The sequence below is a fragment of the Garra rufa genome, chromosome 2 (assembly GCF_049309525.1).
Source record: "Garra rufa chromosome 2, GarRuf1.0, whole genome shotgun sequence".
Lineage (NCBI taxonomy): Eukaryota > Metazoa > Chordata > Actinopteri > Cypriniformes > Cyprinidae > Garra > Garra rufa.
In genome coordinates, this window is record NC_133362.1 from 7,818,640 (window position 1) to 7,837,188 (window position 18,549).

The following is an 18,549-nucleotide window of genomic DNA, read 5'->3' on the forward strand; positions in this document are numbered from 1 at the left end:
TGAGTCCCTCAGTGTAAAAATATGGATCTCAAAATCATACAGTCATTGTTGGAAAAGGTTCAAATAGCCTACACAAAAATGCTGAAAAACCAAAGAATTTGTGGGGACTAATAGATTTGTCTGAACAACAGCGGGGAGTTGAATTGTTCCAGACAAACAAAGGACTCATTAACAACTATCACTAAACTAAAAAAATACCTATTATTTTCTCTTGTGGACTGTGTGTAAACATCTTTTATGTGAAATATCTTACTCAGGTCAGTACTAAATAAAAAATAACATGCATTTTGCATTATCCCTCTTATTTTGGTAAAATAACTACCATTGTGCAGATTCTGCAAGGTTTAAACTTTCAATCTCAAGTGAATATAATAAAGCATGACTGACTAAACTCAAATTGCATGTTTAAGATAAATATATTTTGATAATAATGATCGGTTCCAGATCTATTGGTGTATCAACAGCTATTCATAATGAAATAAAAAAACACTAAAATAATAGATTAAAAACTTTGGCCCTCTGAGCCTCCTCATTTAGGGGTCACACTTGGCTCCCTCGCCTTAAAAAGTAACTTCTTTTTTTTCTTCAGGAAAATCAATTAAATACATTTTTGTTCAATAATATTTTGTGATTATTATTTAGAATTTTGAGAAGTTTTTATGAATCTATGCAATATTTATACAGTTTTAATGAACAATTTTTTCCCACTAAAATTATTATCATATTTTTTAATTTAATTTTGTATTTATTATTTTTTCAATAAATACAACATTGCACATCAAAAATAAAGTAAAAGCATTTAAAATCAATTTTTTTAAGTGATAATTGTGCCATCTAGTGGCTTAAAAAATAAAAACTTGTGTAATGTCATGTAACCTCCTGTATCTCCCTATATACATATATACAAGGGCTATGGGATTCCCATTGTTTTTTTTGTTTGTTTTTTTACTGTTTCTTCATTTTAATAGGCTTTGCATTTAGAAATATATTTAGACATTCTAAAATATTACTTTTGTCAAGGTTTAGATATTTTTTGATTGGAAAAATATCAGGTTTTGCATTATTTCTGCTTATTTCTCTGTGTGTGTGTGTGTGTGTGTGTGTGTGTGTGTGTGTGTGTGTGTGTGTGAGTGCGCGTGTGTCAATTCTGTACTTTTGATATTTTAGAGTGTCACTCCTTGCTTGCTGAACACTTTTTTTCAGCACAGTGGCTGATTTGTAGCTTGTACCACCAAAAGATTCTCTGAATTATCGCATTTTTTTTCGTATTTCCCATTCATTTCCTATGTCGGTCATTTTTGACCGTGAAGGAGCCAACTGTGACTATTTTTTTTTTGGACCCTTTAACATATCCAAATCATGTCACTGATTGTTTTGTGTACTCACAAAAGTCACCAAGTGTCATCTCATTCTGATGAAGCTACGATTTTTTAAATTTCAAAACATAAAATTTTTTATGAAGAGGCTCAGAGGGTTAAAAATGTTGTCAACTAAAAAAAGTTAGTAAATGTAAAGAAAAGCTAAATAGAAATATAAAAATGTATAATAAAATATCAGCAGCAGATACATTAAGATTGATCTTAAAGTCAAATGATTTTTATGCCAACAAGTGATCTGCAAAACACAAGAATGCACACAAAACAGCAGCTTTTATGGCTTTTAATAGATTGTCAAGTACCAGAGAGATTGTCATGCCATCACAATGTGCATGCATTTCAGAACGCACTGCAATGTAGTTTTCAAAATAAACAATAGTATATATTAATAGAAGGCATTCTTGGTTTAATACAAAAGCTCAAAAAATAAACATCTTAAAGTTCTTTGAAAAAAGATCACAGTATTGCACTTAAGCTTTGCAACTTTATGGCGGTGAGAAATTACTTCATTTCTAGGGAAAAATAAAATTTGTTTCTAGATAGAAGAATATAAAATATCAATCTTTGCACATTTGCCCATAAAAACACCACAGGCTTGTAGTTTGATTCTTGGCTATTAAAACATAGTTAAAACTGTCTAATAGTTAAACTAAAAATGTGAGGAGTTTCATAACACTAATCATGACTCTCACAGAGCATTCTCAAGGCTTATTAAAAATATCATATTTTTAAAATGAAATGTCTTGTTTGGCGGTTTGATTGTGTTCACAGATTAATCATCTGGCAGTCCAAGGGCTAAAAGCACAGGAAGTCCAGTCCCCAGGATGAGAGTCAGGCTCTCTATGATGCCCATACCGCCCTGCTGCTGATAGGCTCCAGTTCCTGCGTGATGGTGGAGGTGAGTGGAGCGATGATGCCCTCTGCTGTTGATTTCAGGCAGAACATGAACTGTAGCCACATATAAGAAAGTCCCAGCAGAGATCAGCATGCCGATGCCTGTAGTACTTAGGCGGCTCTGAGAAGAGCCATTAGACTGCAAAGATAAATATTTCAGATCATTCCAAAAACACAAGAATTAAAAGGAGATTGTTTCATTAAAACAGTTATATTTTTTGCTCTTCTGAAATAAATGTGTTTGTATGTATTATATAACATTCAGAAAAAATTCTCTCTCCACAGTCCAAAAACAAGCTGGTTCCGTGGTAAACATGTCAGTTCTTTTGTGAGAACAGTGGCCAGTTGTAAAAAAACTGCTTAGACTAGTATTACAAGTTAGTCATCAAAAGTTTTCAAGACTGTTCTTGAGCCAGTATGATGAAAATCAAATGTTTGATGGATCTTGATACTGAAAAGAAAGACTGATTACCCCTTGGCTAATTGCTGGTTGGTCAAACTAGTTAAGACATGCTCTTAACATAATGGGTCTGTTTATGCAGCTAGCCCCAGAAAGGATTTGAAGTCATGGTGCCATCAAAAAAAAAAAAAAAAAAAAAAAAGTAAAATAAAATAAATGCAAAAAATTACAAGGCATTTTTATGCTGCATTACAATTAATCTCAATAAAATAAAAATAAATATTACATGAAAAACTTAAAAATAACTTAAACAACTTAAAGTTGCTAAAACTGAAATAAAAATAAAGCTAAATGTAAACTTATATTTAAAAAAATGACTAAAACAGACAAAAGGACATAAAATGGTTACAATTGTAAATTTAAACTGACAACAAAAAAATGCTAATAAAAGCAAATTCAAAATATGAATAAATTTTAAATAAAATATACTACAGTAATCCTGCATTGTGTGCATATTTTGATGTTTGGCTTGCTATTCTACTGAAATTAAAAGAGAAGTTCACTTCCAGAACAAAAATTTACAGATAATTTACTCACCTTCTGGTCATCCAAGATGTCTTTCTTTTTTCAGTCTAAAAGAAATTATGTTTTTTGAGGAATACTTTTTAGGATTTCTTTCCATATAGTGGACTTCTATGGTGCCCCGAGTTTGAACTTCCAAAAAGCAGTTTAAATGCAGCTTCAAATGGGACTAGAAAATCCCAGCCAAGGAATAGGGGTCTTATCTAGAGAAACAATTGGTTATTCATTTCCAAAAAAAAAAAAAAGATAATTTATATACTTTTTAACCTCAAATGCTTGTCTTGTCTAGCTCTGAATGTACTCCGGATCAAATGCAGTTAGGGTATGTCGAAAAACTCCCATCTCATTTTCTCCTCCAGCTTCAAAATCGCCCTACATCGCTTAGAAATACCGGCCCAGTGTTTACAAAGTGAACATGCCAAGAAGATCAAATGCCCTTTACAAAAAAAGGTAGAATGGCAATGTAGGACAATTTTAAAGTTGGAGGAGAAAATAAGATGGGAGTTTTTAGACATACCCTAACTGTCTTGAATACACGCAGTACACGCAGAGCTAGACAAGACAAGCATTTGTGGTCAAAAAGTATAGAAATTGTATTTTTTTAGAAAATAAATCAATCAAAATAATCATCATTTCGCTAGATAAGACCCTTCTTTCTCCGCCGGGATCATTTAGAGCCCCTTGAAGCTGCATTTAACTGCATTTTGGAAGTTTAAACTCGGGGGCACCATAGAAGTCCACTATATGGAGAGAAATCCTGAAACGTTCGCCTCAAAAAACAATTTCTTTACGACTTAAGAAAGAAAGACATGAGCATCTTGGATGACAAGGGGGTGAGTAAATTATCTGTAAATTTGTGTTCTTCTCCTTTAAAGGATGAATAAAGAGAAACTGAGGTTCTTACTGCACTCAGGATGAAGTAAGTGCTGATGGCCATCAGTGGCGCAGCAGCAGAAAATGCCAATAAATGCTTTTGAATAGTCTTCCTCTCCAGACCTGCATGCATGAGGAAAGACACGAGACCAAACGCAGCTGGAGCCTAAAGACAGAGAGAGGATGAAAAGTGAACTTGTGTTGAAGAAAGCAAAGCAATTCCCCCTTTGCAAACAGCTTGATTGACAGGCGATCTGACCAATCATAATGCAGAATCTGCCATTTTGTCTGACAAACAAATCAGACAGGAGAGTAGATTCACTTCGGTGGACTTAGAAAGATTTTAAATAAAATACATTCATTCATATTTATTTCGTGCTTTAAGTAAACGGTGCTCGGTTCACGTGTTTATTCAGTGATCAGCCATGACACATTAAAGAGCCACAAAATTGCATTTATTGTTGGAATTCTTTAAAAATGTCAACGTTTTAAAGCAGAGATCTTTTTTTATACTAGAAGTAACCTGCTCTGTCTTGTCTGTCGCCGTGTGGTCAGTTTCCTCTTTGTTTCGCGACGTATTTTTCACTGTAGTGTGAGAGCGGCATTGTTTGTCGGACACAGCAACAGTATTTAAAGTTTTTGCGAAGGGTCAATTGGTCACCAACTGTAATTCTACTGTATTCTGAAACAAAAGCTTGGCAGTGGACATACAGTCTTTTTTATTGGCTCACATATTACACTTTTTCCTTTTTTTTATTCTCTAGTTTCAGATTACATTTTTGGGGACATGTTTAGCAAAATACTTGCTTTTCATGAAAAGTGACCTTAATTGCATTTACAGTATAGAGTGGTGTGAAAAAGTGTTTGTCACCCTTAATGATTTATTTATTTTTTTGCATGTTTGTCACACTTTAATGTTTCAGATCATCAAACAAATTTAAATATTAATCAAAGATAACACAAGTAAACACAACATGCAGTTTTTAAATGAAGGGTTTTTTATGAAGAGAAAAAAAATCCAAACCCACATGGCCCTGTGTGAAAAAGTGCTTGCTATCCTGAATCCTATCGAGATGCTGTGGCATGACCTTAAAAAGGTGGTTCATGCTCGAAAACCCTCCAATGTGGCTGAATTACAACAATTCTGCCGAGATGAGTGGGACAAAATTCCTGTAACAGAATTCATTGTTGCTGCTAAGGGTGGCCCAACCAGTTATTGAGTTTAGGGGGCAAACACTTTTTCACACAGGGCCATGTGGGTTTGGATTTTGTTTTCCCTTCATAATAAAAAAAAAAAACATTCAAAAACTTAATGTTGTGTTTACTTGTGTTATCTTTGAATAATATTTAAAGTTGTTTGATGATCTGAAACATTAAAGTGTGACAAACATGCAAAATTAAAAAAAAAAAAATCAGGAAGGAGGCCAACACTTTTGCACACCACTGTAGATTTGATGAGTTAATGCATTCCCTGAGAGTCAAACCCACTGCATTGGAATTGTTTTACTGTTTGAGCTACTTAATACAGAATGACTCAGCAGTGCAATCTCACCTTATGCAAAATGACAGCAAAAAACACAACAACCTGCACGGACACCTGCGATGAGGCAGCAGCCGCACCCAGAGCAACACCGTCAGCTAAAAAGAGACAGACAATATGAATGTCAAGCAAATAAGTTCCACACAAATGCAATTTCAGCAGTCAAAACACAGCAACCAAACATTTCTAACTATCATTAAAATTACAACCATCATTATTCGCTTTGCATGTGGAACAGACTAAAATCTTGAGCAAGTCTTGAGTATTTCACAATTAGAGTGACCATTGCCTAAAATGTCTGTCTACAATCCTCATACTTTATATGTGGGTCAAAGACGAAAAAGGGTTTAAGAATTGAAACAATAAGTGTAATACTGCTTTAATTTGTTGTTGTTTTTCAACAATTTAATTCAATTCAACTTTAATTGCAATTTTGACTAAAAAAAATAAATATCATATATTTCTCCCTAATTTACAGAAGACACCCACTAAAATGTCATTCAGTTTAACAGTCTTGCCAGGCATATTTACAACAAAAAATATTTTATGACAAAATAAAAGAAAAACTACTTTTACCCCAAATACTAATTAGTTGTAATTTTACATTTTTAAGAATTAAAAATTTTTTTTTTTTACTCATTTAGTAAAACATTTAGAAAACACTAACATTTAATATGCTCCCTTATTCTTTTATATATTTTAATATAAGTCATATTGAGCATGAATGAGCATGTTGTTTGAACTTTCACATAAATATTGTTACACTGAATGACAATGTAAGATTATTGCAACCAAATTTTGACATTTTATTCTCCAAAAAGTATTTGAAACATTAAAAGTAGACACTTAACGTGCTTTCTATAGACATAAAATCACTTTTGTCAATTTCTCTTAACGTTTTTGAACTATGTACATGTATTTTGTATTGCTTTGACTATTCTCTGTAGGTTGTGCCTTCTTGCACACCACGTAGGGCTGGGCAATTTGGCTTAGAATCAAAATCTCGATTAATTGAACATTTTAACCCGATTACGATTAATGAACGATTATTTTATTTATTAATAAAATTATATTTAATTATATTTATATAATATTTATTTTTTTGCCCTCATAGTTCACTGACAAGTTTTGTACAGTAAATATGTTCACATATTACAAGCGAGAGATTTTTGGATGAAGGGTGCATTACTTGATTTTAAAATAATTGAAGGAAACACACTATCTACGATCTATGATTATTAATTGAACATCAGTGTTGAACAACTGAAATTAAAGCAAGCATTGCTTAAAACGAAAAGTCACATTTTTCTTAAATTAGTGAAAATAAATAACTTGCACTATTGGAAACAAAATAAATAATTTTCAATGTTTTTCATATTAAAAGTAGAAAATAAGCAGTATCTCCTCTAAATAAAATTACCCTTGTATATCCTGTAAATACTTTTTACTGTATAAATACTGTTTAAGCTCTCCATCGACATGTCGGCGGAATAACGGAACGGAGTGCTTGTGTTTTTTAAAGGGAAAGTAATTGAAATAATCTTCCTGGAAAAATTTTAACGATTATAGGTTCTGAATGTCGATTTCGATTATTTTTCGATTAATCGCCCAGCCCTAACACCACGATTGGTCGATTATGTACAGTGTCTGTGTGCTATTGCTCAAACTACTTTTCAGTCATAAACCTTTAAGTGTGAAAACAACCAAAACCTAAATATTTTAGAAATCCAGTCCCAAAGAGGATGTATGGTAACCCTATTAATATGAATTTTAATTTTAAAGTAAACTACTCTTTAAACTTTTTGTAGCTACTCCTGGTAATCCAATATTTGAAAAGAGAAATGTAACACTAGCCATGAAAACCACACCACACAGTGAGGTTAGTCTGTTTTAGTGCCCTCTTTTTGTAAAATAGGACAGATGCTGTGATAAAAACACAATAGCTTATTAAGCAGAATTGAAAACCCTTTGTTCACTGAGTTGAATAACCATACGCAGAAGGAGAAGCACTCGTGGCATGAGTCACTGTAATGCAATCTGTTTTGTCTGGGCAATACGGAACATAATAGTGGAAGTGAAGCCCTTGTTACCTGCGGCGTGAATAAGCAGACCCAGGGTGGCAGTAACACTGTTGCCACTGTACATGCGTGCTCGGGGTTCTGGGTAACAAGACAAACAGAAATGTTCTCAAGAGAGCATCTGACAGCATTTCACACTGGTTGTTTTTCCACAGACTTCAACATGTCTGTCTGCGCCCGAGCGGAATAAACTCAAATAATGCATGCTTACAGTTGTGCTTTGCCATTTCAATAATACACTTAGAATGTCATTGATCACATTAAGGTAGGATACTAAAACCTTTAAATACAAGACATGCTTTATGCATGCAAAAGATCCTGTTTTTTTTTTAAATCCCACTTTCTTTATGCAAAATGCAATTTCTTATAATTCAGATTTTAGCATGAAATATTGCTGTACACCATTTCAAAATCTATTTAAACAATATTATGCAACAAATAAAAATGAAATAAAATAATAATTCTTAATTGTAGTAAGAATCTAATGTAATAATTAATACAGAATGTCTGAGTCAAATGTTTTTGACTACCGGTATTAATATTTTAAATAAGTCTCTTCTGCTCACTAAGCCTGCATTTATTTGATCTAAAGTACAGAAACAACTGTACAATTTCGAAATATTTTTACTATTTAAATAACAGTTTTCTATTTGAATATATTTTATAATGTAATTTATTCCTGTGATGCAAAGCTGAATTTTTAGCATCATTACTCCACTCTTCAGAGTCACATGATTCTTCAGAAATCATTTTAATATTCTGATTTGCTGTCCAAGAAACATCTACTATTATTATTTTTGTCAAAATCTGAGTTGAGTACATTTTTTCAGGATTCTCTGATGAATAGAAAGATCAATAGATCAGCATTTATCTGAATAAAAAGCTTTTGTAACATTATACACTATACCATTCAAAAGCTTAGCATCAATATATATATTTTTGGGAGGAAATAAATTATAGAAATTAATACTTTTATTTAGCAAGGATGCTTTAAATTGATCAAAAGTGATTATAAAGACATTTACGTTACAAAAGATTTCTATTTCAGATAAATGCTGTTCTTCTGAACGTTCTAATTATCAAAGAAACAAAAAAAATTCTACTCAGCTGTTTTCAACATAATAATAATAATAAATATTTTTTGAGCAGTAAATCAACATATTAGAATGATTTCTGAAGAATCATTTGACTGGAGTAATGATGCTGAAAATTCAGCTTTAAAATCGCAGGAATAAATTACATTTCAAAATATGTTAAAATAGAAAGCAGTTATTTAAAATAGCAAAAATATTTCACAATTTTACTGTACTTTGGATCAAATAAATGCAGGCTTGGTGAGCAAAAGAGACTGCTTTAAAAAAACATTAAAAATCTTACCGTTCAAAAACTTTAGGACTTTATAACTACATCCTTTTTTATTCCCAGACCTGTCCTGGCTGGGATTTCTAAATTGCCTAAAATGGACAGGTTTTAGTTATCTATGCAATGCAATCACATGCAAATAATGTATGAAGACTATAAAGAGCGTGTTAATAGAAAAACAAAGCCAAAACCTAGGCATTTTAGGCAGTCAGGCCTTATACAGAAAAATGAGGGTGTATAGTCACCCCTAAACATTTCTATTCTCCACACAACCTCTGTTTGGAAGGAGTGAGTAGATATATAAAAAGTATTAAAATGTGTTTTCAACCAGAAAAAGCATTGAGGTACCATGCATGGAGCAGTAGCTGGCAATCTGGTCCACCACAAACATGAGCGTAAAGCCGAAGACGAGAGAGACTCCTATGAAGAAGTGAGGACGCAGACCTTTCTTTTCAGCTAGATGAAGTGTTGAATTTGATTCAGAGATATTATGATTCTCTCCCATAGCGGAGCAATACCAGTCTAAATGAGGAGGAGGAGAAGAAGAGGAAACATATATTGGTAAACATAATCAATTGTTGTCTGCTCAATATACTTTGGATAAAGTGTACATGACTGTGCATAAATAAAACAGAAAGTAGGGATGGGCAGATCGATCCTGAAGTATCGAAATATCGATACTGATGCGAGTATCGAAAGTATCGATACTCAAATGAAAAATAGGTGTGTTTTATTTACCAGTGATTTTGTTTATTGCACAAAACATAAGGTGTACAACTGCCATTGAATTGGACGTATAACCTATGTTAGGGAATAACTGCAGGATATAACTATTGTCCTACTCATCTGAACGCACGAATATGTTGCAAGACAGAACCAAGCAATCACAGAGAGCATTCACTCCCTTCAGACAGTGTATTCCAACAGGGCTGCGTTTCCCAAAAGTATCATAAAAAAAGCATTGATTCTTTTAGGATCGTCAGCCCAGAACAATGCTTATCAGAGGACAGAAAAAAAACATGTTTGAGCTATTTCAGAATAAACAAATTGAAATTGTAGCCTACATCATTTGTGCAATTACAATTATTTAAATTAACATTTAAAGTTCATTGATAGTATAGTTAATATGAATCATACACTGTCAGAATAAGAATGTTATTTTATGTGTGCAACAGCCTATCACTGGCAGCCCCTTATGAAACAAAGTATTTTCAACTATAGGTTTTGTAGTTACCACACATATTTTAACCATGTGTAAAAAATATAATTTAATTAGTTCAATTAAGGCATTTTAAATGTTAAAATGCATTTCAAATATAAAGTTAAGAGGGTGTAATTACATATTTTACTCTTAGTAATTTCATAAATGTAGTAATTTAAAAGTTAAGTTTAGAAGTATTGTATCGGTATCGACATCGATGATACTGGCCTTAAAAGTATCGGTATCGTATCGAAAACAAAATAAGTGGTATATCGCCCATCCCTAAGAAAGATGTTTAGTTTCACCTTTCCATGACTCCTGCACTAACTCCACCCCCTCTGGGATGATGATTGACAGAGCAGTGCCACATAGAAGCCCCGCCCCCAGCACAGTTATCAGCTGCAGTTTCTGCTGTAAGGGTGGAGAAAATGTCGTAAAGTAACTTGTTTTTCAATGTCAAGATACAAAGTTACTGCCTTAGCTGTGTGAAGTCATTGACTGTAAGTTGATATAACTACAACGCTGACACTATGCAGTTTCATTGTGTTTGTTACTGAAAGATTTACAGATAACTATCACATGCAAAATCTTCTAGCACCTACGTGACTCAACTCAAATACACTGGTCAGAGTACAAAGTGTAGTAAAAAACCTTACTAAAAGAGTTAAACTTTATTTGTAATGCATGCTTTTAATGCATTTATTTAAGTGTTGTATTGTGTCTAAGCGTTGTTTTTATGTGCTTTTGATGCTGTTATATCATTAGTTTACTGTCAGATCCCATAATGCTCCGCTTTACAGTCCTGTATAAAGTTAACGCATCAGCATGTGTTGAATATGACTATTGATTTCTTACCTCTGATAAATTGATCAATAGTGGAATTATCCCGAGCACGAAACATCCCACGAACATAGCCAGAGATATGAGAATAACAGCCCAAGCTCCGTCCATGACTGCTTCTGCTCTTCAGTCCTTCGGTTCAAACCTCTTAACGCACAAACAGTCTGCATCACATGTAATAAACACCCTAAAACACAAAAGAAAGACACAATATCCTCTTTGAACACTCACTGGAAGGCATAGTGGAGTTCTCCACGTCTCAACAGCCTCCACAATCCTAAACTGCACCCCTAGAGTCAGACGAACAGCATTACATGATACTAATGCTCAGGAGAGATTCCGAGTCATTTTGGAGAATCGGTTCGTTTCATTCAACTCATCTACGAACCGAGTCAGTGTCCTCAGAACTCAGGGGATTTAACGTGTTATTATTGTGGTAAAAGTGGCTCAAAGCGTTAGTACAGATATGTACCAAAACATTAGAATATCGAGGGAAAGTCCATTTATTTCAATAATTTGTTTCAAATAATGAAACTTGTATGTTATATTAGTTCACTCCACACAAAGTGAAATATTTCAAGCCTTTATTTGTTTCAGTTTTGATGATTATGGTTTAAGGACAAAAAACAAATCCAGTATTTCACAAAATTAGAATATTTCATGTGACCAATAAAAAAAAGGATCTTAAACACATGTTGGCCTACTGAAAAGTGTGTTAATGTACTGAATTATGTCCTCAGTGCTTTGTTGGTTCTCCTTTTGCACTAACTACAGCATCAAGGCGGCGTGCCTTTGAGGCGATCAGCCTTTGACACAGTTGAGGTGTTATGGTTGCCCAAGTTGCTTTGATGTTGGCCTTCAGCTCGTCTGCATTTCGGGGTCTCTGTTCCCTCATCTTCCTTTTGACAATACCCCATAGATTTTCAATGGGGTTTAAGTCAGGCGAGTTTGCTGGCCAATCAAGTACAGTTATTCCATGGCTATTAAACCAAGTACTGGTAGTTTTGGCTTTGTGGGCAGGTGCCAAATCCTGCTGGAAAATAAAATCATCATCTGCAAAAAGCTTGTCAGCAGCAGGAAGCATGAAGTGCTCTAAAATTTCCTGGTAGACAGTGGCGTTGACTGTGGACTTGATAAAAGACAATGGACCCACACCAGCAGATGACATGCTCCCCAAACCATCACTGACTGTGGAAACTTCACTCTGGACTTTAAGCAGCTTGACTTTTGTGGCTCTCCGGTCTTCCTCCAGACTCTGGGACCTTGATTTCCAAATGAAATTGGGACCACTGGGCAACAGACCTGTACTTTTTCTCCTTAGCCCAGCACAGACGCTTCTGATGTTGTTTTTGGTTCAGGATTGGCTTGACGCATGGACTTCTCCAGCTGTAGCCGATTTTCATGTATGCGTCTGTGGTGGTTCTTGATGCACTGACACCAGCCTCAGTCCACTCCTTATGAAGCTCCCCCAGATTTCTGAACCGCCCTTGCTTGACAATCCTCTCAAGTCTACGGTCATCCCTGTCACTTGTGCACCTTTTCCAGCCACATTTTTCCCTTCCTCTTAACAGTCTGTTAATATACTTTGATACTGCGCTCTGTGAGCATCCAGCTTCTTTTGCAATTGCCTTTTGAGACTTTTCCTCCTTATGGAGGGTGTCAATGATGGTCTTCTGCACAGCCGTCAAGTCAGCAGTCTTCCCCATGATTATGAAGCCTACTAAGCCAAACTGAGACAATTTAAAGGCTGAGGAAACCTTTGCAGGTGTTTTGCGTCAATTAGCTGACTAGATTGGTACACAGCTGTTGAACTTTGTCATGATACTCTAATTTTGTGAAATACTGGATTTTTTAAAATCTTTAATCCATAATTATTAAAATTGAAACAAATAAAGGCCTGAAATTTTTCACTTTGTGTGTAGTGAACTAATATAACATAAAGGTTTCACTTTTTGAAACAAATTATTGATATAAATGGACTTTGCCTCGATATTCACATTTTTTGGCACATACTTGTAGACGAAAAACATTGCATGATGATACCATACTTAGGGGAGAGTCTGATTCATTCTAGAGAATCGGTTCGTTTTATTCAACTCATCTACGAACCGAGTCAGTTTCCTCAGAACTCAGGTGATTTTCTGTGGTATTTTTGTCGTAAAAGTGACTCAAAGAGTAAGTATAAGAAAATGTATTAATATAATTCTATTGATGTAAGTTTAAGTAACTTAATCAGTAAATGTAAACGATACATTTGCGACTGCGTATTGAATACCGTGAAGAAACCAAGTAACATTACGTTAAGCAAAAAAAAAAAAAAATATATATATATATTTTTTAACAAAAAATAAAATAAAACAGCCGCAGATTTTCTCTTATTTTTCAGACTTATACAAGTACGTTTTTATACTTTGTGAATGTCATTAGAGACTTTTTAAATGGTCACGTGGTCTAATTTAAATTCCACAAAAGCCGTTGAACCAATACTCTTTGGTTGAACTGATAATAAAACCGCTGCGCAGCGTCTGAGGTAAGACTCCTTTTCTGCACGACAAATTACTTCTAAAATATATTAAATACATATTCAATAATAATATAATAAGAACATTTAGGTTTGAGTTATGTAAGTTACGTAATGTAAATAAAATAACACGACTGGAACGCTGTTATGCCGGTTTTCCGATTTATACAGACTATATTTGAATTTAGAACATTGAATTAATTACTATAAAGAAATATAGAAAGACAGCCATAACCTTTCTATCTTTCTCTGGGAAATAAACTTAAAAAAAAAACATTTTTTTGGACGACGCTAAAGTTTTGATGTTTCGAACTATTGCAAAGAATCGGTTCAAATGAAAGATTCAATAGTGAATCGGACATCAGAGAAACGTGTTCAGGAGTTTATGACTCTGATCCTGTTTTTGTTCCTGCTCTTGAGACAAATCACAAGACTCCACCACAAGACTGTAATAAGAGGTCAAAGATTGTACACACTATTTCTTGGCAAAGAAAGCTGCCATACAATTTCATCGTGAATCCTTATATGAGTAAAAGAGTGTTTTAAAACCATGTTATTTTAAAAAATAATGATCAAAATCATGGAAATTGTACATTTGCATATTGGGACATGGCCCTTTATACATTGGGAGTTTTTGACTACTGTAAATAAAAGGCTCGCAGTGACTCATCAAGCAAATTTTTGCATAGATACATTGATACAATATTCAAGCAGTTTCCAAATACCTCCTCAGGAATATTGCTATTTTCAAGGATTTTCCATTTCGAAAAGTCTAATTCAAGTACTTAAAGCAAAGAATTACAGGAATTTGAGCCTTTGTGACTTTGATAAAGAATTCCCTTGACACTTAATATGGTTTTGTCAGTCCATTTTATTGTTCAAAGACATGGAAGAGTTTGAGGATGACACTGTACAAAAGATAATTTGAGGGGAGGTTGAGATACAAAACTATTAAAAACAGCAATCGCAAGCAAAGTACGATCTTAAGGGAAATCTGAATGGACAAAAGCAAACGATTCATGGTCGACTGTACATGGATTTGCTGGCTAAGCTGTACAAATGTAAATACAGTTTAGTGTTCCAAGAGCAGTGCAATGCTTCTATTTACAAAAATATTACACTGATTTTACCACTTCACTTCAGGCCAGAGGCCGGTTAATTCAAAAGATGGAAAAGCAATAGACAAATGAAATAAATATTGCGGACAACATCTGTAACAAATGGGAAAAGCCTACAAAGATGCATAAATAAATTATTGCCACATCATGCTTGAGAACAGTGTTTCTCCTTAAATAGATCCAGGATGCAGTCATACAGTCATCACCTACAGTTTCTAAGCAGCAAGAGCGTCAGACATACAAAGCACTGCAGCTACTCAGTGTTGTCCAAACGAGATCACTGACAAAAATGGCTTGATATTGTTACATACACCATGATAATGTTACATATTCAACATGAAGTGCATAGCCTACAGTGTTATTTGCATTTAAAAGTTACGAGCTCCTCAGTGACAGATCGGTAGATTATTAATGCGATTTACATAAATTAACTAAAAATATCACCGATTAGCTTCCTAATGTTCTAGTTCACAAGGTTACATACACCTGACAACTGTTTCAAGTTAACATTTGTTGCAGAAAAAGACAGTTTAAACACTGCTTTGCTATTCCTGTAAACAATAAATGACACATTGAGAACTATACAGGTCCACTAGCAGGAAAGATCAACCATTTAGTGGCTGGACAAAGAAAATAAAAGGATTTTAAAGCAAGTCCTCAGGCACAGCCTTTGTCTGCTCATTATTCTTGAGAGAAAAATGTACAAATATTTTGTTTCCAGTTCTAACAATGCACAGAGAGCAAAAATGTAATATGTATATAATGGACACAGTAGCGAAAATGTCTTGAGCATGGTGACAAAACAGATATAAAGAGTGTAGTTGTTAAAAAAAATTAGAAATAATGGTCAACGTAATCGTTTTTGTGTTCTTTTTTCAGACTTCAACCACTAAGTGATGCATAAACCCAGTCAAATAAGCTCACAACTGCAAGAGTGTCAGCCAAAAGCTTGTGAATGCACACAGGTAAGAACCATGGAACAGTGTGTTATTCGTCATTCTCTTGTAAAATTGCAAGGAACGCACCACTATAGCAATAAAGAAGGCCATAGTTAAGACACATATTGATATGACCCTATGAGATCTCGCTATCATCATAAACCCAACTTTTAGGATGTTTCAGGTTGTTTCCATGCACTTTTTACAGTATCCACGAGTGGTAAAATATGTTAAGGTGATCAAAAATGCTAATGTGTACATCACTTGTTAGTGCCAATGAAAAGGAAAAAAGAAAAATCAACAAAACCTGATGAAACCATTACTTCATACTCATGCATAACAAAAAGAAAAAATATATTCACATTCACAAATTCCGCCGTTAAGTCCACATAGGGAATTTGCTGTGCGTTTAAGTCCTTTTTGCTACAGTATCAGTTATTGACAGAACATTCCACAGTAGAGCAACACAACTGGTCCTTTTGATGCCTGATTCAGAAAGTAGCGTCAGCGTCATACCGCGCATAGCGCGACTATGTATTAGCAATGCGTAGGTTAACATTTAAACACTGGATGCACAGAAGACGTAAGGAGGATATTTCCAGGGTTGGTGATTTGCCTTCGAGTCTGTCAGACAGTCTAAAAGTGGCTTTTCCAGTTCAAGTATATGGTCAAACAATTAGTGTTCAGCGGCTGTTTTCCTCACAGTCGGTTATTCAGCAGGCTGGAGTGAGTTATTCGATCCTGTTTTACAACAGTTATTTCAAGACGAATTAGTGATGGTCTTTATGTTAAATACATTCACTTTGGTAGATAAGAATGAGAGTTGCATTAATTCTTTTGCTCGTCTTCAAATATATCATGCTATAGTGCCATTTCAGCCGGGACAAAGAAACTAAGAATATTTTGACAAATTTAAAACCAAAACTCATTCTGATTGACGTTTATTGCACAAACATTTAAAATTTGATCAATTATGTGAGATAATGATTCGCCATTGCTCTCTGTTTCCATGTACTACAATTTTGAACATTGAGAAATTACATTGTTACAGCTCTAAAAACAAATTATTGTTAAATACTTGATTCTGACTGATTAAATCATAGTTGCCACATATACACTACCAGTCAAAAGTTTTTGAACAGTAAGAATTTTAGTTTGAATGATTTTTAAAGAAGTCTCTTCTGCTCATCAAACCCACATTTATTTGATCAAAAAAGACCAGCAAAACAGTAATAAAGTTTTATATTGAATATATTTTAAAATGTAATTTATTCTTGTGATTTTAAAGCTGAATTTTTAGCATCATTACTCCAGTCACACGATCCTTCAGAAATCATTATAATACTCTGATTTGCTGCTCAAAAAACAATTTATTATTATTATTGTGTTGAAAAAAAAAGCTGTGCGGAATTTTTTTTCAGGTTTCTCTGATGAATAAAAAGTTCAGAAGAACAGCATTTATCTAAAATAGAAATCTTTTGTAACAATATAAAAGTCTTAATCACACTTTTGATCAATTGATCAATTTAAAGCACCCTTGCTAAATGAAAGTATTAATTTCTATAATTTCTTTCCTAAAGGCTTTCAGATAAATGCTCATCTTTGGACCTTTCATTCATGGAAGAATCCTGACAAAAATGTACTCAACTGTTTTAAATGTTGATAATAATAATAATAAATGTTTCTTTGAACAGCATATTAGAATGATTTCTGAAGGATCATGTGACACGGAAGACTGGAGTAATGATGCTGAAAATTTAGTTTTGATCACAGGAATAAATTAAATTGTTAAATATATTCAAATAGAAAGCAGTTATTTCAAATAGTAAAAATATTTCACAATATTACTGCTTTTGGTTCGGTGAACAGGAGAATTCCTAAAAAAAACAAAAACTAAATTTTACTGCTCAAAATCTTTTGACTGGTAGTATATCTTTTTATTTTATTGTAACTGTTTAGTTAACCATTATTCTATGTAACTCATTTTGTAAGAAGACATAATCTTAGTGAAATCCACTCTAATATACAATTTTCCTGCCCACCTGATATAGCACTATAGCTGTTTTAATTCATCGTAACATCAGTAAATTAAAATTTGAATAGCAAATTATGAGTATTGATTACTGTTTTTGGTCTTATTTACTAGACATGCATTTGTAACGGCAAGAAACTCTGTATCTACCGAACGCCTTACGGACAGGGTAACCAATGGTTTCTAATAGGTGGAGTACAATCACAAGCCACTCCAGATTCTTGACAATTGGCCATCCTGTCTCCAAGCCTCTATGATAAAGGAGTGTTTTAGCTGTCGGCTGTGATGGATTCACACACTTAGTAAGTGTAGTGAGGTGAAGTGGATCTCCGTTTGGTAATGTTGCAGTCCTGCTAGATTCTATAAGTTCAGCACATGCCGTGGTCCTGCCTGGGTCACTGGTGCACCTCATTCTCAATAAGGCTGTCCTCTCCTGATTGGAAATCACCCTCGTTCACCGCCTCCTCATCCTGCGACGACCCTTGGCCCTCGTCCTCGCCACTTCCCGTCTCGTCTGTGTTTGGGTCCTGTAGCACTTGGGCGACGTACGTCTGCTGTTATAGTATAAAAAAAAAAGAAGAGAAGATGTAAATATCTACTGTTGATGATAAAAACTAGGGGTGTAAAAAAGCTTTCTTGCTCATTGTGAGGTGCGAGATGCTGATGCGAGTTTAAAAACTAACCATGGACTTGACAGGTGGAGATGAATCTCGTGGTCGTCCATTGTCCACACCATCAAAGTCAATCTGTAGAGAATTCAAGATCACACAGCATTTTAGTCAAAGTTCTAGGCT

General features: G+C 34.2%; 2 protein-coding genes across 3 annotated transcripts in view; both read right to left on the reverse strand.

Annotated features, from left to right (window-relative positions):
- Positions 1-1,645: 1,645 nt before the first annotated feature.
- On the reverse strand, positions 1,646-11,419 carry LOC141326127 (zinc transporter ZIP9). Its single transcript, XM_073834834.1, has 8 exons — positions 11,378-11,419; positions 11,162-11,293; positions 10,612-10,717; positions 9,454-9,627; positions 7,756-7,824; positions 5,678-5,763; positions 4,157-4,291; positions 1,646-2,409 (listed from the first exon to the last, which is right to left on the reverse strand). The coding sequence occupies exons 2-8, from the start codon at positions 11,255-11,257 to the stop codon at positions 2,149-2,151; spliced, it is 927 nt and encodes a 308-aa protein (XP_073690935.1). The 5' UTR covers positions 11,258-11,293; positions 11,378-11,419; the 3' UTR covers positions 1,646-2,148.
- Positions 11,420-14,520: 3,101 nt separating this feature from the next.
- The window catches only part of tmem63ba (transmembrane protein 63Ba), a 49,125-nt gene continuing 45,096 nt past the window's right edge, over positions 14,521-18,549 (reverse strand). For both annotated transcript variants that reach the window (XM_073833660.1, XM_073833659.1), the window contains 2 exons: positions 18,439-18,501; positions 14,521-18,309 (listed from right to left, as the gene is read on the reverse strand). In XM_073833660.1, coding sequence (XP_073689761.1) covers positions 18,151-18,309; positions 18,439-18,501 — 222 coding nt within the window. In that variant the 3' untranslated portion in view covers positions 14,521-18,150. The remainder of the gene's footprint in view (positions 18,310-18,438; positions 18,502-18,549) is intronic.

Coding starts and splice junctions, on each gene's coding strand:
- LOC141326127 (XM_073834834.1), bottom strand. CDS start 11,257: ATGGACGGAGCTTGGGCTGTTATTCTCATATCTCTGGCTATGTTCGTG. Junction 10,718..11,161: donor TATTGATCAATTTATCAGAG/GTAAGAAATCAA, acceptor CCACCCTTACAG/CAGAAACTGCAGCTGATAAC. Junction 9,628..10,611: donor AGTGCAGGAGTCATGGAAAG/GTGAAACTAAAC, acceptor CTCCTCATTTAG/ACTGGTATTGCTCCGCTATG.